The sequence below is a fragment of the Sphaerodactylus townsendi genome, linkage group LG10, assembly GCF_021028975.2.
Source record: "Sphaerodactylus townsendi isolate TG3544 linkage group LG10, MPM_Stown_v2.3, whole genome shotgun sequence".
Lineage (NCBI taxonomy): Eukaryota > Metazoa > Chordata > Lepidosauria > Squamata > Sphaerodactylidae > Sphaerodactylus > Sphaerodactylus townsendi.
This window is the reverse complement of record NC_059434.1, coordinates 20,231,093-20,253,216: the sequence shown is the minus strand read 5'-3', so window position 1 is coordinate 20,253,216 and position 22,124 is coordinate 20,231,093. Positions and strand designations below refer to the sequence as shown.

The following is a 22,124-nucleotide window of genomic DNA, read 5'->3' as shown; positions in this document are numbered from 1 at the left end:
ACCCCCATCTGCTGTCCAACTACCCCCTTCACCCCCGGATTGTGCTGTCTCTCTGGTTGGGACTGCATTTTAGAAATGTTTTATAGCATACATTTTCTTGGGCTAGATCCCACTTTGTCATATGTATAAAACAAATTTTCAGTCAGCTTTATTGTTATAAAAAGAAAACAGTTATGAACAATAGCTGAATAGCTGTAGTTTGGGACAATTGTATACAAAGCTCAGTAGTACACAGAGCACAAAGGTTATTTTGCAAAAGCTGCATGTTCTGGAAGACTGTGGACTCTTAGACTCGGTTGCAGACCTTAAACAGTGTTCTTCAGCAGAGAAATTTCTAGTGGGAAATTACTGAATTAAGGTTCATCAATTCGTTTGATAGCATTAGCCAGTTACTCAGTAAGTCATAATTGTCAAAGTCCCTACAATAATTAAATTGCCTAATATGACTAAGTAGTCTATGTTACTACTAATTGCAACTAATTGCAGATGTTGCAAATAATCACTGTGCTTCTCTGTGTACTTTTGATCTTGAGGTGGAAAATGAATATCAGAGGCATCCAAAGGAGAGGGAGTAGTAATGATGGGTGACTTTAACTACCCTCATGTTGACTGGATAAATACATGTTCCGCGCCGAAGAGGTAACATTTCTAGATACCCTAAATTAGTGTGCCCTAAAACTGTCCAAAAGGGAAGCAGCCCCTGACTGGCCAGGTTCTATTGCAAGATATGGAGGTGTATGAACTGATTGGAAACAGTGATCACAATGGCACTACATTTAATATAAATGTATGTGGGAAAGGGCCAGGAAACTCCAATAAAGCCCTGTTTTACCTCAAAAGAGGAAACATCTCTAATATATGAAAAAAAGAAGTTGAAAGGAACAGTCAAGGGTCAAATCTCTTGTAAAGTCTTGGGGGTAAAGGGTTTTTTTTGGGGGGACTCTAAACCCCAGTACTAGAAGCTACATTGAAATGTATACTACATGTCAGGAAAGAGTACCAATTCTAAAAGATCACTGACATGGCTAAAAAGGTAGGATGAAAGAAGTTATTAAAGGCCTCCTTCAGAAACTGGAAAGGTTATCCAAATGAGGAAGCAATGAGTAATTTGGGTTTGTTAGGGAATATTATGGGTTTTTGCCAGCCACAGATGCAGGCGAAACGTCAGGAGAGAATGCTGCTAGAACACGGCCATACAGCCCGGAAACCACACAGCACCCAAATATTATGGGTTTATTTGAATTTCAGAGGTCAGCTGAATTCTGAGCCCCAGTAAGGAAACTGGAGTTACAGCCACAGTAATCGTATGAACAAACTCTCAAATCTCCACATTGACAGTGCAGTATTAACACTTAATAGTGGACAGTGTCCCAGATTGTCTCCTCTAACAAAACTGAAGAGTCTACATATGCTAGAAACATCTACTGGATATTGAAACAAGTAACAGGATAGAATTCCTGAGCTAAAAGTTTTGCCAAGAGACAATAAAAGAAAGTTCTGTAGGCATCTAATGTCTCACAATGAGAATAACCACAGCAGTAAGATCTGGATATCATGAGGTAATGCTATCTGGAGTAATGGCACATTGAGACCTGTATAAAAGGAGTATATGCAACACTGAAAGGTTGCCACTGTTCCCAGAGTTTAAAGGGGTATAGTGAGTGGTGACATCCTTTAAATAATCTCTGCTTCTTTTTCTTTAAATTTAAAATACTATTTAAGATTAAAATTACCTTGGTGGGATTTTGAAGATTTTTGGGGCTGTTATATTTTTGCGTTTTTAATTTTTCTTTCTAAGGCAGATACACTCACTTAAGAGATGACTTTCTCCAAGTCTTAAAAGACTCCAAGTCTTAAAAGACTTAGAAGACTGTATTGTACTTCAGGGTCCAAAAAATCTGTTGGAAGGTGTGTGTGCCAGGGTGACTGAAACATCCCATTATCAGGAACTTTGGCCCTTTAGTTCTGTGTAGTAGCTCCTGTTGGGTTGAGTGTACCTCAGAATAATCTGGCCCACACTGATGGGGAGGACTTGGAAGGCCCAATCTCAGCATTCAGCTATGGATGTTTCCTTCCATAATCCCCTCCCACTAGATACCTCAGACTCTTTGGAATCTACATTACACTGCCTTGTATTGGTATTCTTTCACTTGGTGTGGCTGAGTCAGACAGCTGTAAGGATGACCACTTCCTGTGACTCGTTGCACTCTCTGCCCTCCTGTGAAGTCACAGAGCTTTTGATCATATCTGCATGGGCTCCATCTACGGGCCCCGCATCCCAACTCCCTGATACCTGCCGTCAGCTAGGCTCCTCCAAAGACTACCGCTCTTCTTCCGGTTGATGATGGCTATCAGTTTGGCATTTGTTTGTGTTTTGTGGCCTTGGTTGGGCTGAAGCCTCTTCTGCCTTTTTTCTTAGTAAAGTGTATAGCCAATAAATAATTGGGGGATTCTATTAATTGGCCAGACCAGAGTCTCTAATAAGCGGGAAATCCAAGTCAAGAATTGCCACTTTGAATCTGTGTACTTGTGTACAGCCTTCCACAGCAAAAATGTGTTTGAAACTGAGGGGACTTTAGAAACCAGCAAGGTCTGCTGTTCAAATAAGTATGTGCTGTTACTTTTAACCCTTTGTAAAACTATAAATGAATCCCAAGTTCAGGTTTCAGTTATGTTTATTCTAGTTATTAAAATGTTATTGCATTTAGAAATACTGTAGAGATTATGAAAATAATTTTGTATTTCATTTATGAAACAATCTTCAATGGTGTTTTAGTTGATTACTCAAAAATGTATTTTGCCCAGCTTTGCCTATTTATATATGGGAATAAGTGGTTATCCTTTCACATATTTAAATAGGTATCTATGAAATTCACTCCAGTCATCCAGGAGCAGCAGTCATCATGCACCTAGAGCTAGTTTTGACTTTTCCAGGGTACAGATTAAAGTGCTGCAGAAACTTGCAAAAATTGGTTAACCAGAGACACTAATAAGATTAAAAAATGTCCCATGGGGATTGCCATCGGATACTACTGTGTCTCTTAAAAGTACCTTATGCATATCACTTTCAGGAAGCTTGAATTTCATAACTACATTTATATACAAGTTTTAGTGAATTCTGCAAACAAGTAGGTATAAAATTTTAACCTTTTCACTACATATGGTTTTAATCTCTGTCTCTTAGCACTGCAAAATACAACTTAATCACATTCCTGCCAAGATTCCTCTATTCCCAGTTCAGAAGAGCTGCTAATGCATTTTTTCTTTTCATTGCATTGCTTCAGGTAAGCTAGATGAGGTAAATATATATATATATATATTTAATAATATTTTCTTGTGTTAGATTATGCCAAGATATTATGAATGACTTAGTGGCAAACTGTTATGTTTTTGTAACGACAGCTCTTACGTTGTTTCAGTATAATCTAATCACTAGCTTTACTCATGTTTTTGATTAGGGACAACTTCATCATATCAAAGATATCTTGGGGGATTAATATTTTCTTTCTAGGAAAACATTCTCATTCAGGTTGCTTTTGAAGTAAAATTGTACTGGGAATGTGTATTTGTGGGGAAAATGTTGAGGCATCGAACAACAGGAAGGGGTGGTTTTACTTAGTTTTGTGGGATGTTCATAGGGTAGAGGCAGAATGACGGAAATGGGTCAGAAGTACTTGTGAACAATACAGCAGGGGACCATTGTTCAACAACTGATAGTTGGTGAACAACTTTTTATTCATTCATTCATTTAGCCTTTATTTGGCATAAACAGTATAAAATCACATCAAAATTGCATCAAAATACAAGCTTGCAACATATAACAAATTAAGTTGATTCATACATACTGTTGCTTATGGAATATTTCCAGCAGAAACTTTGCAGCTGTTTTACAAAATGTAGCATCAGAATTATTTAATAACAACAATAACAACAATTATTTAATAACAACTAGTCTGCTTAGTTCATCCAGCTCGCTAGGTATCATAGAAAGCAACATAGAGTATTTGATTCTAATACTTGCCGATTTAGGACAACAGAATAATTGGTGAGTTAATGTTTCTAAAGGGTTAGGTTCCATGTCTCATTTTGCATCATTTTGGTTCCATGTCTCAGGTTCCAGCTGAAGTCAGCCTTCTCCATGTGTCTTCTCTGTGAGAAAGTAGGGAAAGGGAAGAGAGGACATTGAAGAATCATAGGCTGATTCCGCATGGGCCAAAAACAGCAGTGTGAAAATGATGTGAAAATGGTGTAAAAGAGTTTAAGACGGTGTAAAAGGGTTTATACTGTTTTCACACCAGTTTCACACCACTGTTTTTGGCCCATGCGGAATCAGCCATAGAAAAAGTGCTGAACAGCAAAGGGACAGAATTTAATAGATCCCAAGTCTTGAGAACATTGCACCAGCCTGTGCTAGCGAGGTTTGGGGGAGGCAGTGAGGAACAGCTATGGGGACTGCTCTTGTATTTCAACTTAAAGTTACCTATTTCAGGAGTCTTCCTGTCTTCCCCTTGAGATGCTTTACTAGTATTTGTATTACTCAGAAGGGAGCATGCCTTTTTCGCTGAACATGGCTCCCTGGTATCTCCACCTAAGGGACCTCAAGTCATTAAAAAGCATGCATAGTACTGAGCTAGATGGACCAATGACCTCTCATTGTCAAACAAATGATCTATCTATCATTTAAAACATACACCAAAAGCAATGTAAAATCTATTTTTTCCTTCTTTCTTAGCAAATTCCAGATGTTTCTCCAACAGGACGCTATACAACCTTGGTTCCTCTCTTATTTATTTTAGTTGTTGCAGCTGTTAAGGAAATAATAGAAGACCTTGTAAGTATTTCAATTTTTTGTTCTAAATACTATTAGTTTACAGTAATTATATTCAAGTGATATCCATTTTTAATTACAATTTTATTACACTACTATCACTTTGTTGTCCCACTCTACCTGGGTGACATGTATGCTTCTCCCCCACCTATCTCATCCTGATAACAACCAAGTGAGAAATAGTGACTGACCCAAAGTCATCCAATGATCTTTAAGCCAAGTAGATATTTGAACTGGGGTCTCCCAAGTCCTAGGGCAGTGATGGCGAACCTTTTCGAGACTGAGTGCCCAAATTGCGACCCAAAACCCACTTATTTATCGCAAAGTGCCAACATGGCAATTTACACAGAATACTGAGGTTTTAGTTTAGAAAAAATGGTTGGCTCTGAGGCGTCCGGTTACTCGGGAGTAAGCTTGGTGGTAGTTGTTGGCTTTGCTTTGAAGCAACTATGCAACTCTTCCAATGGGTGAATCACAACCCTAGGAGGGTTTACTCAGAAGCAAGCCACATTGCCAGCAACCGAGCTTACTCCCAGGTAAAAGATTGCGCTTTAGTTCTTTGCATGAAAATCAGTGGGGTTTGACAGCACTTAACAGGGTTACCTACACTGCTTCTCCAAAACTAGGTCTTGGGTTTAATGCTAATAATCAAGCCCAGCGGCCCAGGTCAGCCTAAATGTGTGTGTGGGGGGGGGCGATTTCCCCCCCACATTATGAACTCTGTGCGTGCCCACAGAGAGGGCTCTGAGTGCCACCTCTGGCACCCGTGCCATAGGTTCGCCATCACTGTCCTAGGGGCTTACATCAGTCATGAAACAAATCATGGTTTAATCTAACTCAGGGGTAGGGAACCTGCGGCTCTCCAGATGTTCAGGAACTACAATTCCCATCAGCCCCTACCAGCATGGCCAATTGGCCATGCTGATAGAGGCTGATGGGAATTGTAGTTCCTGAACATCTGGAGAGCCGCAGGTTCCGTACCCCTGATCTAACTCTTGCTAGTATCATCAACCAGGCTACTGCACTAACTGTGGTTTGTTAGGGTTCATCAAACAGGATCTAAATCTATGGTTAAAAGTTTAATCACAGTCAAAATAAGGTTGCTATTTTATCTGACTTCTAGCTTGGCACATTTGATCAGGATTTTGCTGGATGATTTGTGACACTTTCTTAGTTGGTCCCAGTTAGATATATTTCCTTCATCATCCTTGAACAGTGCATCAGGGGGTGGGGCTGCACTTACCCTCTGAGGAGCTTTGTCCTTCTGTAATTTCCAATGCAGAGTATTACTGGAATTGAGTTGTATTCCTTGTGCTGGGCACCATAGATTTATAGGTGTCCTTTTGGTTTATTGTCCACTTAATATGCTACTGTATACTCTATCTAAAGTGGTAAAGGCGATCTCTAGCTTGGTTCTGGAATCTTGATGTTGGTTCTAGGGGATATCAACATTAATTTACAAGCAGCTTTCTCTTAATCAGCTCAGGACTACATGGTCCTCATGGGGCTTTTCAAGATGGTAATGGCATCAACACATGAAAAAGATCACATACTAGACCTAATTTTCTGGTGCTCTGATTAAGCATTTGGAAACTTGTGCCATTGTCAGGTCATCATCTGCTAAAGGCTTGGTTGATGATTGCACTTCACAGCTGCAAGGGTGGTGGGCCAATTAGATCCTTCTGCCCCAAGAGGCCAGTGAATTATAGGAGATTACAAGAGCTTGGAGAAAGTTAGGAGCCCAGTTGGTGACTCTGTGGAAAGTCTGGTTGGATCTTGGAATGACAACATATAAGCTTTCCCTCAAGTGTCCTCTACCACCTTCAAATAGAACTGCAGCCCCCTGCTTTATGGAGAAGTTGGGTGAATTAAAAAGGGTTGAACCATAGTAATGGACAACTTGGGCCAAGCCTGACAGAATATGATATAGAGTCCACTGGAAAATTAATATGGTGGTGATGGCAAAGATATCTTACTTCTCCAGTACTTCACATCCATGGTTATTAGATTAATTAGTTGGTGGACAACTTCAAAAGGCAAGTTGATCTGGATGACTCTGGTCAGGCCTGATTCAGATGTAGGCATGCATTTAAGAAGTCCCAGATGTCTGGTTAGCTTTCCTACCTCAGATTATCTCATTCCTGACCAGAGGTAACCTCAACAGTGGTTTTGGTTTGCTATAGCATACAAGTAATACAAGTACACAAGTATTAGAGAACCTTTGCTTCCATTTTATCTTTTGATACAACATAACTATTTGCATCTTTAACATTGACAAAATCAAAAGAAAAATATAATCTGTTACTACTGCTCGGATAATTAAAGGAGCATAATTACATGAGTCCATTAAAATATCTTATCTAAAGATAAGAAGGATACAAGCAAGAAACCTCTTCTAAGAAAAATTTCCCAATCAATTCAGACTCCCATATTTATAGGTTTTTGAAACCATCCAGCAGGAGCAAGCTGTCCCATTTGATAAGAGTGCATATTCTTGGCTAATTATTTTATAACTTCAAACAATATTAAGAATTATACTAGAATATCTTTTTAAAGTATGTAAAAATTGTTCATTCTTGCTACTTTGGGTTATGATAAAGTATGTTTCAAAATAGTAATTGCAGATTTCTCATACGTGTGAATTGGCCCTGAGCCAAACACATTCCATCTTTGACCTACTTTTTCAGTTCTATGAAGTTAAATATTCTTGACATTCTTGGCCACTTCTGGCACGGTGTCTCTAATAAAGAAAGGTTGTGTTATTTGGTTGCTCTTTATTTCTTTCCCCTCTCCAAGGCTGTTCTGTTCTGGGTCTCTAGAGTCACTATTCGGCATATTTAACAAAGAGACTACCGGTAGATGAGCTCTGTTTCTGGGCTGCAGAAACATCTTCCATAAACTGGTTGGTCAAAACCAGCCCCTATATTCCAGACCATATCTGTGACATCTCTAAATGTTAGTTATTTGGTTTTAGGGTTTTTTGGCAGTTATTTGCTAATAAAATCTCTGAGATCTATTTCAACATAGATACTGAGTTAACTCGAACATACGTGGTAGAGGTATCCATAACACTGACCGGTTACCATTGTTTGGAAAGTTTAATCTGGTTTTCCTGATTAATATTGAAAAGGTTCTGGGAGAGTCTAAAAAGCAGTATTTTTAATCTAGATCAATGTCTTCTTTGGCTTTGAAGTCCTACAGGAGGAGTACTGAGTTCTTTGATTCAGAGGATCATAAATGCCTCCCTGATGGGAGGGGTTTTTTTTCCAAATCCCCTGAAAAAGGCCAATGATGCACCTATTACGAACTTCCCTTTTAGAAAGATTATTGATTGGGTAGTAGTAGACCAACTCCAGAAATGTTTGAATGAGTTCTCTGCTCATGATTCTTTTCAGTCTGCGTCAGGGCTGCATTTGGGACAGAATTGGCTGTCATGGTGCCTGTGAACGAACTCTGTCTTGATGTGACCTTGGGCCAGTCACCCTCTCAACCTAATTTATCTAACGGGACTGTGGTGAGGATAAAATGGAGGAAAGGAGAATGATATAAGCTGTTTTGGGTCCCCATTTGGAAGAAAGATGGAATATAAGTACGTTTTTAAAAAACTGAACTTGAATCCAGATAGGATGCGGATGATATCTGAAAGGACTTTTGCTTTAAATTGAATCATTCTGCCTATCACCAGTGGTCTGCTCCTTTTGCTGATAGTCTCTGTTAAGAGCGTGGACGCCTTGTTGGATACTGGTATCTAACATTTTGTTAGGGAACTGGCTCCCTGTTTGCAGGTACCTGATCTGGACATGTTGATCCATGCTTCAGTAACCTTGAGGATAGATTGCTGAACACACTATATGGGGCTGGCCTTACACATGGTCCAGAATCTGGTACTGTGGGTACAAACATCATCCCATTTCTTATCTGGGGCTAGCTGGCAAAGCTTTATTCTGAGATCCTTTCACTGGCTGCTGATTGGTTTCTAGATCCAATTCAAGGAGTTCATGCTCACCTTTAAAGCTGTTCCTTACCTGTGGCCAATATACTTGATTATTTAAGGAGGAACCTCCAGCTACTGGGGTGACATACAAGAAATGGTGTCCTAAACACCATGGTGTGATAGTGTACAGGAGTCCACTGTAATAAGCTTAAAAGTTAATCATTGCTTTGGTTTATCTTCTGCTGAAACTTTTCATATTTAATTACCAAAAATCTTGTACCTAAACTTGTTCTCCAAGATCTGTGGGAGGAGAGGAGACTTTCTTCATGGAGTGCTCTGCTGGCAAAAGCTTGCAGGAAAGGAGGATGGGATTAAGGCACAGGTGTCAAACTCGCGGCCCTCCAGATGTTATGGACTACAGCACCCATCATCCCCTGCCAGCATGATGCTGGCAGGGGATGATGGGAACTGTAGTCTACAACATCTGGAGGGCCACGAATTTGACACCTATGGATTAAGGGATGCAAGGCTTATATTTCTGCTGTCATAGCAGTGATTCATAATGTTAGTGATACAGCTGGATGGTCCAGTGTGTGTAAAGACTCCTGCAGAAAATAGCTGACAGCGAAAAGTCTTTCTCCTTTTTGAAATATGCAGTATTTTGTTACTGATTTTATGTTATTTTGTTCCAGAAAAGGCATAAAGCTGATAATTCAGTGAACAAGAAGCAAACACAAGGTAGGAAAACTGAGATAGCAGTTTTTAAATGCTCAGTGCAAAAAATAAATCAGATTAAGTTTTCTATTGCTGTTGTAATAATTTTAATAATAGTTATTACATGCAGATATGAATTCAAAAAGCATATTAATACCTGTTTTATTTTGAAATCCGGCAAGTTAGTACCTAGAAAGCTGACGAGTGTTACATTACAAAGGTTAGCTTTGAAATGTGATTCCTTCATTTCTGTCTGAACAGTTGTTTGTTTGAGGTTCAAAATACCATGGCTGAAAGACAGAGAACTTGAGTCGAACAAAACTATATATGGCCTGAACTTTTCTAATACAAAGCTTTTCTGCCCAGTAAGCATAATTGGTACATTGACATACACATTTACGAATAAACTAAACTTCATATCCTCATGTAGTTTTAGTGTTGTGTAATTTTGATGGGTTTCTAGTAGTTACTCGAAATCACAAATAAAAACTTATTCTGATTCGAAACTTCATTTTTTTTTTGTTCTTTTTATGTTATAGTAATGAGAAATGGAGCCTGGGAAATTGTCCATTGGGAAAAGGTATGCAATCTGCTTGTTTATTGCTCAGATCCAGTTCTAAACACTGGATTGGAGCAATGAGTAGAATATCTGCTAGTATTGTTGTACCGAAGCATTCACATGTGCAGGCCTGCTTTACTCTTGCGCTTGTAGCTTTTCAACATTAGGGGAGTATTTGGCTAGACTCTTCTCAGGTGCGTTGTGACTGTTTCCTGCTCTAGCAGTCACAGGGCCATTATGAAGCTGCCATTGGTTGTTCAGTGGAAAGTTTTGTAGTCTTTCTATGAGCTTCAGAAAGCATAAGATCAGATGTACAGTTTTTTGTTTTTTTAAAAAAACCCTACTTCTATGTGTGAAAATGGGGTATGGGTTAACAAATAATACTGTGCAGAAGCTGCTTAAGATCTGGAGCTGGTTTCAGTGCCTGTTGAACATGGCCGAGTCTCTTTCAAGTTAAAGAGCTTCAGAATGACCACCTTCCCAAGCTTCAGTGCAATAGTGTATTGCTGAGGACTTCACTAAGGACCACACTGGAACCAGGGCATTTGCTGTGCATATAGGCTGTTGTTTAACTGCTGTGGTAGAAATTTCTGCCTAGGTTTTGGCTTTCTGTCAAGTTAATCATATAGCCTGGTTGAAGAGAATGCAACTAAGCGAGCGAGGGATGGCTAGAAATGTAAAAAAAACACCCCAAATCTGGAAGGTACAAACATAGCTTCACAATTTGGTTGCATAATTTTAACTTTACTAAATATGATTTAAGCAGGTTTGTATAGTTACAAGAGGAAGAAATGTTTAGACATTTTGAAGAGGTCTTTTTCTCCCATGGACTGTCTTTAGCCTGGAAAGATCTTCGTAGGGATACTGGAACTTTGATGCAGCATTGTTAAGCTGCTGGGAAGTGCCCACAACTCAGTAGTAGTACATAGACTTTGCATATGGAAGATCCAAGGTTTAATCTCCAGTATTCCCGCTTAAAATGTTTTCTAGTATTAGAGGTAGGAAAGACTTCTAAAGAAGGCCTTGAAGAGCTATTTCCAGTCATATCGGTAGTACTTATAACGGCTCCCGGCTGGCCCCTCCTGATGACATCATGATGCTGTGCTGGCGTCGTGACGTCCCTGCTCTTAATGGGCATAGCCGCCACCTGCCGCCCACCCTTCTAAGAGCAGGCGCAGCAGGGACCTCTTTGCTGTGCCCTTCCAGACCAGCAATGGCGGCTGCACTGATTTGCAGCCGCTCTTTGTTTTTTCTACATTTTAACCCTTAAAAAGAAAAAAGCATTGTAGGATGTTTACAGTATTGTTTAAAAATAGAAACCGTTAAGATGTTATAGCAAATAGGTGCAAAAGAGAAGTTCACAAGCCAGATTGAGTATGAGGCCGATTTAAGTATTCATGTAAACAGGCTTTGCTGTGGTGCAAAAGAGGTCTAATTAGGAAAACAGTTGTTTTCCTTCATAGAATTCAGGTGGAAGGTAAGCCAGAATGGTATCCTTAGCCGAGTTACATCCTTCTGAGACCACTGGATTTCGAAGGGTATAACTCTGCTTAGGACAGTACTGTCAGTCTGTTAAATGCCAAGTTAATACATGAAGATGAGTATTCACTTCCCATTAGTTGTAGTGGAATTTAAGTACTTTTCTGTAACCTTTGCAGATTCCAGCCTAAATAGGTTACCCCCTTCACTTAACAATACATACTTAAATAACGTAAAGGTTAAGAGCTGTTTTGCTAGTTTCAGACTATTAACCAATTCCTAGTTTTCTTTCAGGTAGATGTTGGAGATATAGTTTTATTAAAAGGCAAAGAATATATACCTGCTGACACTGTACTTCTTTCATCAAGGTAGAGATGACTATCAATGCTTACCATGTAGAGGTTGATTTCTCTACCCTGCATTGCCTATAATTGTTCCAAGGAAATAATGAATAAACAGAAATGTTAATCTCTGAAGCACTGGAAAATAGTGAATTATTACTTTAAGATATAATGGCTCCATAAAGAAATTCATATGAACGAATAAATATTTTTATAGGACTGGAATTTCCAGTATGCTTTGGTTTCATCCAGGTTTCGAGGGGTGCGTGTGTGTATATGCATATACAAACACACATGCATACATACAGAGCTTTTATTCTTAATCACATGTTCTTCAGAATACATAATTATTTTGCAGCACAATTTTTTAAAAGATAAATTATCCGTTTAGAGTACTAGAAACCTTAACTTTGAAATTATCATGTTATTTCATGTGTACACAAATATTTCCCTCAAAATGCAAAATATTACCTTTGATATTTAAGATATTTTCTTAGTGTTTATCATTATCTCCTTGGACAACTTTGTTTACAAATCTGCGTTTGATGTGTGAGAGATGAACTTTTTTCAAAATCTGTTTGATTAGGTCTTTCTTCTGCATTGTGTAAATGCCAGCCTAGAGAATTTTAAACAAACAGTGTTTAAATGACTGCATTTTTAAAAAACTAGGTGAATAATTTAATTACTTTTTGATCAAAATGGGGCATTTATTATTTCAGCCTGTACATTTGTAGAGTTGAAATAAACTTGGATTTTGAAGGCAATATATACAAATATTAGTAAGTATACGGGGCTTTCTATCTTAGTTACTCTGTTTTCAAAAGGGTCAATTCTCTTACGTACATAACAAGAACGGGATAATATTTCATGGAGTATACATGCATTGATTTCATATTTAAAACAAGATATCACAGAACGAAAAATATGACTGTTTTCTGCAAACTGTACAATGTCATGATAATTTTTAATGACCTTGAGCACATACATGTAGCCCCTGGCTAAGAGGCTTTCCTGTTCTTTCCAGAAGATAAAACTTCATATATGCTTTCTTGTATACATGACATTTCTCCCATCACTGATATGAAAGGGAATGCCTTTCAAACAAGTAGGAGCCTCATTTGTGTATTAGAGGTTCTGGAAGAGGTTGCTAGATCAGGCTAATTCCACTCTTTTCTGCAGCATGCTTCCTGTGAATGTGTTAAGGAGAACAGGTTTACAAAGAACTAGAACACTTTAATGCAGTGAAACCAAACTGCTTATCTGCCCACCCCCTAACTATATGTTATCTGCATAGCTGTTACACACTGTGGATGCAGTTCTTTCTTAAATGCTAGATACAGTCACCTCCCCATATGCATACTTTTGTGCTGTGATAAAGGGTATCTGGTCTTGTTGGATTGACATGTACTTGAAGCCCAGAAACATTTCCTTGGAATTCCAAACCACTGTTATATTAAAATCTGGAATTCTTGTTCATATTGCTCCTTCCGTTTGAATGATGTGACATCTATGGGTAGATATTCAGGGGCCTAAATGTGGCAAAGGACATGGCAGAAGAAAATCTTTACTGGTGTTGGAGACTCCTTCTTACAGACACCTGGTTCCCCTGTTTTGACTGAGGTGGTGATTTCACATGAACATCCCTCACATTAGACAATATGGAACAAAAAAACAATTAGTGTGGGCATGAAATATCAGCTGTAAGAAATTATGCACAGGTTCTAGCCCCCAGCTGGAAGGGGCTGGAAGTATGGGTAGTTGAGGAAAGCAAGTATCCCACAACACAGTCCTGTTTAAAGCACTAGCAGATAATTAGGCTACATTGGATGTAACAGTAATTTGCAATCTGTAATCCATGATTTGATTGAACTCTGTTTTAGTGTGGTGTCCAAATGCAGGCTATTCAACAAGCTGAGGTTACTATGATGGGATTCTAAACCATGATTTGTACCTGGTTTTGTTACCTGGTTTGTTCTAATAGTGGTTTGTAATGATACTTTAATATAGAAGTCCCAGTTTGCTCAGTTTAGCCATCTCGATTTGCCATCCAACCGCAACATGGAATTACAACTGATCTCCAGATGACACATTACATCCCCTGGAGAAAACCGCTTCTTTGGAGAGTGGACTCTGAAACCTTATATGCTCCTCTGGTCCCTCCCCAAATCCTGCCCTCCGGGAATTTCCCAACACACAGTTGGCAACCCCATCACCACCCCTCTTAAGCATCTTCCACACAAGGAGGAACATAAAGAGCAACAGAAAACATTGCTGCTCTGGTTGTGCCCCCTTTGGAGTTAGAGAATTGGACTCTGAGAACCCACATCAACGAAACACACACATAGAGAATTCTTTATGGATCCCATTAGAATTCTGTTCTCAAAGAATGGCCATTTCCCCTGATTAGTTATGAGCTAATTTTACTGTTCATAACTTCTTAAATTTTACATTTTAAATAATTATATCCTTTTCGTTTTAATTATTTTTCAGGGATATTTGCCTTAGAATTGATGTCTAAACTATGAATAACATTTAAATTCTGATACAGAATGGCTTTAACTTTTTCTCTCTGACCTAATTTAAATGGATTTTGAAAAAAGTCATCAAGCGTTTATTAACATGTATTGTATAATAATTTTCAACTTTCTTTTTGTTTTTTTCCCTACTCGATTCCCTTTTCCCTGTTTTTCATTGTTCTGTTAAAATGATTTTTAAACTGGGATATGTAGGTGGCAGTAGGGGAAATAGTGAGAGTGACCAATGGGGAACATCTCCCGGCTGATCTCATCTGTCTGTCGTCCAGGTTAGAATGAACCAATCTGAACCAGTCTGTGTGTGAGGGTCCTCATATTCCAAATCAGAAAATACAAAGGAGAATGTCTGCCGTCATGTCTTTTGCAACATCTTAATTGCATTTAGAGCTAAGTTAATCTTAAACTATTTATATGCCATTAAAGGTATTCGGGGAAAAAATTGCATTTAGAAAGAATACAAATTAGAGTAAAATGAGAGTGCAAGAGAATTTATTTTGGTCTACACTGAAAGCAATAAAAAATTCTGCAGACTGCTCTAGCATGCAGATCTGAGTAGGTCCAGATGGTCCAAATTTGTTTTTCTTGTTTTCATATGATGTATTTATATTTTCTGAAAATAAATCATTTAAATAGGACATGCATATAACACTATGTTAGAGTTTTAAGCAGTATACATATCTATATGGTGGAAAACTCTTGCTTTCAGTAACTTACATTACGCCCAAATTATTATCAATTGGCATAACTTTAAGGCCAGTAGAGGACCCTCAGCCACAGAGTTGTGCATGCCCTTTACTGCATGTGGTTGACAGATATTTGACAGTTTTGCTCATAGAAATACTGCATGATATTTTGATATGTGCTTTGCAGTTATAAAATTGTCTGTAATGTGTTTGCATCTGGGATGATTTAACCGAAAGGCTTGTTTTAATCTTAGTAGTGAGTGCCACCTCTATCGCCAATGTTTTCTATAATTTAGCATGCTTTCATTCTAATGTTTCTGCTGCTGTTGTGAATTTTTAGAGCGTTACTTTAGTGTATGCTGATTAAAACAGGTGAAGCTAGTCATTAATACATTTATATGTTTTAAGTAATTTGACTGTGACCCGACAAACCAGTCAATGTCAGCAATGCAGCTGTTTTCCTTGCTTAAACAGTTTGTGTAAGATGTCCATCAAGTGTACCTAAAATACCCATTTTTGCTTGTACAAATTTCACTTAGGTATTTATTTCTTACATACTTCATGCTGCACAATTTCATGTGCAAAGAATTAAATGAGTGATATATTATTTTGGGTTATGTGCACACAAAATTTTTACCTGACCAGCATACTTTAAGAAAGAACATTTTGTTTGGTTACTTACAAGTACAACAGTGAAGGCAGTATGAATCCATTTTTGGTGCTTTCCTTTTTAAATATATACTGTAATGTAAAATATCAATTTGGTAATAATTTTCTGCAAATGTGTATGACTTGTTATTTGCATCAGTTTTCTTTGTGGTAGCAGTTTCACTTCACTGGATACGTGTTCTATATAATTGTCTTACAAAAAATCTCTTCTTTTCTATAAGTGAACCCCAATCTATGTGCTACATTGAAACATCAAACTTAGATGGTGAAACTAATCTAAAAATTCGACAGGTAAGAAATAAGCTGTTCCCAGCAAAATTGATAGATGTTAATGTAAAAAGTTGCTTCTGTGTTGGACCGAGAGAATTACACTTCATAGAAGTTAGGATTATGTGCCTGATGCCAAGTGTCAAAGGTTATCAGAAGGCAGGAAGAATTATATCCCGTAGGTATGGTAAATAAATATAAATCTGCTTTTGACTTGCTAGTCTCCAGTCTGAGGGATAGAAGGACTGATTCCATGCATTTCCTTTGACAGTTTTCCCAAACAGATACTTAACACTGTGAAAGTGGAGAGCCCTCACCATCTGTTAGGGCAGACATCTATGAGCTTCAGTGTATGTACTTCCATCAGTTGTCCACAGACATACTTGAGTGGGGTTACAGTGCCTGTTTCATGGCGTCTTGAATTCTTCAAGCTGTTTAAAACTCAAGCAGAGTTTTATGTAATGTATTTGTTTTATCAGGTGATTAAGGCTTTTTTAAATGATCATCCAACCAGTTGCCCTGGAAGGCCAAAAATGCCTCAAATGCCTTTCCTCAGTCTGAAACATGGACATACACGCCAAAGCTACTATAAGCCCTGTAGCAGAAAAAATACAATATTTTCAGGGATCCTTGTACCTATTTCAGTGTTTAAAAAGAAGTAAAAAAAACTGATCATGGATCAATAATGTCATTTATTTTCAGGGATCATTGTACCTGTTTCACTGTTTTTAAAAAGTCAGGAAATCGATCATGAATTAATAATGCAATTTGTGACTTGACCATTAAAAAGATGATGCAGAAAAGGAGGGGGGAACCTATTACAGCGTGGCCAAGGCAAGTAAAAATTATATGCAAAAATTGAAGAAGGTGAAGAAAGTGCTTGTACATATATTAATAAGTAGCCAGTAACAGAATAAACCAATGTACATAGAAACTGCATAGAGGTATAACACAACACTGGACAATGAGTTACATAAAACACAAGAATACATGTATCACTCTGGCAAATGTACTACAAGATATCACCAGGAAGAAGTACAAGAAATCAAGGTAAGTGTGATGTAACAGGTAAGTTACACATCTTAAAGAAAATTTTCCCAGTGTATTATGAGACACTGACTTATATTATAAGTCACCAAATCCAAAGAAGGGGGACTTCTGGATAGAACAGCCCAGATGGGACATAATCAGCTGCAATTTACATGATGCATTTTTGACACACCATCCAACTACAAAATGGGAATGTATTAAGGCTCTCTCTTTGATATTCCTGCAGTTGAATTCCCAAGGCAGGGCTTGCACAAGTCACTTTGAAGTGATCAAGCCTGGCCAGAGTGGGCGAACCGGTTTCTATGTACATTTGTCTTTGTTTTTTCTGTTACTGGCTACTTAACTAATATACGTGCAAGCACTTCCTTCACTTTATTAAAGTTTTGCACATAATGTTTACTTGCCTTGGCCACTGTATAGTAGGTTTCTCCTTTTTTTGAATAGTTTCATTCCACTACACCTTCTCCTGGTTTTTTTGCTGATTTTCATTAAAAAGATGAAACATGGAAAAAGATTCTGACCCAAGAAATGAGTGTAGAAAATTATACATAGGCATCATGGTCAGTATTCCTGGTGTTCACTGTCTTAGTCTTGGTTATGATATTGCTTGCAATTATATTTGCAGGGTTTGCCATTAACCTCAGATATAAAGGACACGGACAGCTTGGCAAAACTTTCAGGCAAAATTGAATGTGAAGGTCCTAACAGACATCTCTATGATTTTGTTGGAAATATCAGACTGGATGGGCATAGGTATGTAAGCATTTGAGTTAAGATCACTATATTTTACATCACTATGTTGTGAAAATGATACAGAAGTAAGTTTTAGTAGTGGAATTTCAGTCCAATAGTAGAGAAATATTATGGTTTAATAGGTCATCTATATATACAGAAAAGGTGTTCGTCTTTTGTAAAGTTTCATATATAGTTGTTGTGTACAGCCAGATTCTAGATTCAGATCATTCCAGTAATTGCGTATTCTGGTTCCTTTGTGTTCTTCAGCTAATCCTGAATATAGATACTGTACACTCCTGCATTCGGGATATTCTGACTCTTAGTGCCAGTTTTACGATTCTGAAGCAGACCTAATGTGTCCACAAACACCCACACAAACAAATTCATTTCTAGAAATGTCCTTGAAGGGCACAGTTCTGATCTTAAGTATTAGCTAAACATCTGAATGCATCTGATGAGAGGGTTGAAGGTAATATGATTTACTTTAATGCCATACTGTTGTAATACTCCTTGAGTCCAAATCTTTTGACGCTTAAGGATCTGTCTTCAGAGGAGATGTATGGGGTGCCCACTTGAGCTGCTTGCATCCCTGACCCTCTGCTGAGGTCCCTGGAGTTTTGTCTGGTCTCAGAACACAGGCTGGCCACACCAACAAGAGGTCATGGCTTCTAGATGCAGCTGCTCCTGGCTTGGCCTTCAGCTCACTTCCTCTCTGTCCATCTGGTGTCTCATCCTTTTATCTCTCTACTCACCTTTCCAATTCCCTGCCCCACTACTGATTCCTCTCAGCTGGTGGAGCTGTCCCATGCTTCCCTATCCACTCCCTCTTCTCTGCTCCCATGCTCTTCCCCCCTTCCTTGAGTCTGGGTGCCACCCCTTTTTCCTGGCCTTCTCCAGTGTTCTAGCCAGTGCCAAACTCTCCTCCACCATTTCCTCACATTGCATTGCTTGACCTGTGCTTCCTTCCAGTTCTCCTGTTGGTTCAGGGGACAGTCTCCTCTCCAAGGCTGCCCTGGGCTGCAGACAGACCACTTTCCTCTAGGCCAGCGGCAGGGCCATCTCAGTGGATGTTGGTGTGCCCAGCATTGCTGGTGGTCTACCCTGCCACCTTGGCTTCCCAGCTTGCCTCCCCAAACCAGTCTCCGGGCAGCTGCCTCATATCGCATCCTTGCCACTTGGTAAAGGGGGAGAAATTTGGTGCAGCAGGGAACACTGATCCCACACAAGATGGTTCTCTGGTACCATCATTCCAAACTATAATATACCACTGAGAGTAATTTTCTAGTAAGTGTAGATAGAAATTTACCTGAACACAAATTGTAGCTTGTATTTGAGAGCACAAGTATCTTCAAAATTTTAAATCACTGGCTGGATTTCCACTTAGTAGTTTGTCTGTGTTATTGCAGTGAAACCAGGGCTATGTTGGCTTCTATTTTTCAATTCAATTGCCATCTATTTTTCAATTCAATTCAAAGACCTTTATTAGGCATAAAAACCATAATGTGCCGAAAATTTCCAATTTACAGTAGGAGGAACACTATTGCACATCTTGTAAAACAAGCATTAAAAATATGGCTACAGCTTCCGAGATTATCTATTTTTCTGATTTACATTTTGATGCAGACCTACTTCTTAACGTTTTTTCTCCATCCCTTCATCAAGACCTCCCTGTCAATCAAGTGTTGTTGTTTTTTTAAAGAAATGCTTCTGTTTCTCCAATTTTGGAATCACATTTGTGAGACGATAAATAAAATTGCACTATAAATCTAATCCTTACTATAACTGAAGATATTTTCTTGTTGTCATATTTCAAAGGAGTTTGCCTGTGGATGCATTGAAGGATACTATATTTAATGTAAAGATGTATAAGAATTTTCCAAACTTCTTCAAATGCATAAAGTCAATGAGTTACAAGCTTTTCTTCTTTATTTGATTCAGCTGTGCATTCTAGCCACCAGCCTAATGTGGCTGTTGTCTACACAGGCACCATGATTCCCAGCACAATCTTTTCAATGATCAGGAGGGTCTCCCTGCTTCTTTTACTGTTAGAAAATGTGATAGGGATACAGTCCTATATATGTATGTGTGTGTGTGTATCATTTTAGTTCATGCTTCTTAATACTTCAAGGTGAAAAAGAGGTCAGAAGCAGAAGTGTGTGTTAATATTTCCCTGATCAGGTATTTTGTCTGAAGCACAATTTAACTTGCTGTGGATTTATTCTTTGTAGTACTGCTCCATTGGGACCTGATCAGATTCTTCTGCGAGGAGCTCAGCTAAGAAATACCCAGTGGGTTCATGGAATAGTTGTCTATACAGGACATGATACAAAACTCATGCAGGTTTGTCTTATAGCTATCAATGTTATTTCAGGTATATACATGTTTGCTGCAACTCAAGTTTGACTTTATAAAAGACAAATCATAGCACTTCCATGCTGTGATCATAATAACATACCCCCATCTTCAGGAGCAGCAGTGGCGTGGTTAAGAGCAGGTGCACTCTAATCTGGAGAACCAGGTTTGATTCCCCGTTCTGCCACCTGAGCTGTGGGGACTTATCTGGGGAACAATTAGCCTGTGCACTCCAACACACGCCAACTGGGTAACCTTGGGTGAGTCACAGCTTTTCAGAGCTCTCTCAACAACACCTACCTCACGGGGTGTTTGTTATGGGAAGGGGAAGGGAAAGGAGATTGTAAGCCCCTTTGAGTCTCCTTACAGGAGAGAAGGGGAGGGGGGTAAAAATCCAAACTCTTCTTCACTTTCTGTTTGATTTTACACCATTCATCAATGAAAATAAAATTTAAAATGTGATCAAAAATCCATATATTTCTTCTAAACTTATTGTATTTCCTCCACAGAATTCAACAAGCCCACCTCTTAAACTATCCAATGTGGAAAGAATTACAAATATCCAAATTCTATTTTTATTCTGCATTCTTATTGCTATATCTTTGATTTGTTCAATTGGTTCAGCTGTATGGAATGCCAAACATGAAGACGGAGACTGGTACATCAGTTTAACTTGTAAGCCCTTATCCTTATTATTTTATTGTTTCAGTGGAACTACTTGAAGTTGCAAAATAAATTTCATGAATGTCTTCTTATTAATAGCTCTTTAAAGTACAGTATTCTCATTGTACTGACATCAAAATGATAGTCACTGGTAAGTTAAAATGTTAGTTGCAGTAGATAGTTGCAATAATATAGAGAGTTTACTAGAGGACATGTTAGTTTATACTGGGGATGTGCACCAATACAAAAATTGGTATTTTTCAGATCTAGATAGCAGAGAGTAAAAAAGATCAGTATGTTTCATCTGCTGGTCAAATGCTTTCCAATGCAAACAGACCCAACAAGCCCAACAGGAACAATCCTAATTCAAGAAATCCCATGAGTCAGTATGTTAAGCCTAGTAGAAGAAATGGCAAACCAGAGAATGCCAGAAGAACCTAAGCAAGAGAGACACTATATACCCAAGTATTAGCTGACTTTTTCAGCACATTTTTAATGCTGAAAAAGCCCCCCTCGCCTTATACTCAAGTATATATAGTAATTCCAAGATGGCAGCTGGAGCAGGGGCTGCTGTGGGGATCCGATAAGCATGTTGCTGCTTTTTTTCTAACTCACCAGAGAGCCATAAAAACAAGCTGTAAGGACAGCCTGCATAGCATTGTGTGTGTGTGTGTATGTGTTAAAAGAAACCGAGGCATTTCTCTCCTAAGGGTTATTGGTGTGTTGCATTCTAGATGAATACAATTCTTCATACAGTAGTTTACTGCCAAATACTGATGTTGCTGAAGACAAAGACTTTCTTTGGAGCAAAGTTTAGGCTGGCATGGCTATGAATCTCAGAATTATTCTACATTTGGGGGAAAACAGTGGTTCATTTGTGTTCCTAGAGTGCTGGAAAACTGCTCATCCCTAATGCAAACTCTGTTAAGCAACTCTATCTCATCTTGCGCCCAAATCTTCTGTTTTAGGTGCTACTGAGTCAAGTTCGAAGGCTTATACTCGAGTCAATAAGTTTCCCTGTTTTTTGTGGTAAAATTAGGTGCCTCGGCTTATATTTGGGTCAGCTTATACTCGAGTATATACGGTACATTACAATGAGTTAAATCCTGAATAGGTTGCTAAAGCACCATGTAAACAATGAAAATGGAATTGAAGAATACCCTATTAGAAATTTTTGTTTTTGAAGAAATTTAAAAGTAGACTTTTCAAAATACTAGTTATGCTTCCAAATTAATTTCCTAAACAGGTCAAATGTACTTACTGCCTCTCTCTCTCTCTCTCTCTCTCTCTCTCTCTCTCTCTCTCTCTCCCCTCTT

General features: G+C 38.5%; 1 protein-coding gene across 4 annotated transcripts in view; it reads left to right on the top strand.

Moving 5' to 3' along the window:
* ATP8A1 (ATPase phospholipid transporting 8A1) overlaps positions 1 to 22,124 on the top strand; it is a 104,309-nt gene that overhangs the window by 19,313 nt on the left and 62,872 nt on the right. For 2 of the 4 annotated variants that reach the window (XM_048508987.1, XM_048508986.1), the window contains exons 3-11: positions 3,185 to 3,284; positions 4,733 to 4,831; positions 9,455 to 9,500; positions 10,016 to 10,056; positions 11,809 to 11,882; positions 15,963 to 16,032; positions 17,684 to 17,811; positions 20,022 to 20,133; positions 20,655 to 20,820. In XM_048508987.1, coding sequence (XP_048364944.1) covers positions 3,185 to 3,284; positions 4,733 to 4,831; positions 9,455 to 9,500; positions 10,016 to 10,056; positions 11,809 to 11,882; positions 15,963 to 16,032; positions 17,684 to 17,811; positions 20,022 to 20,133; positions 20,655 to 20,820 — 836 coding nt within the window. Of the gene's footprint in view, positions 1 to 3,184; positions 3,299 to 4,732; positions 4,832 to 9,454; positions 9,501 to 10,015; positions 10,057 to 11,808; positions 11,883 to 14,584; positions 14,659 to 15,962; positions 16,033 to 17,683; positions 17,812 to 20,021; positions 20,134 to 20,654; positions 20,821 to 22,124 lie in introns of all 4 variants that reach the window. The other 2 variants (XM_048508985.1, XM_048508988.1) reach the window with 2 other exon arrangements.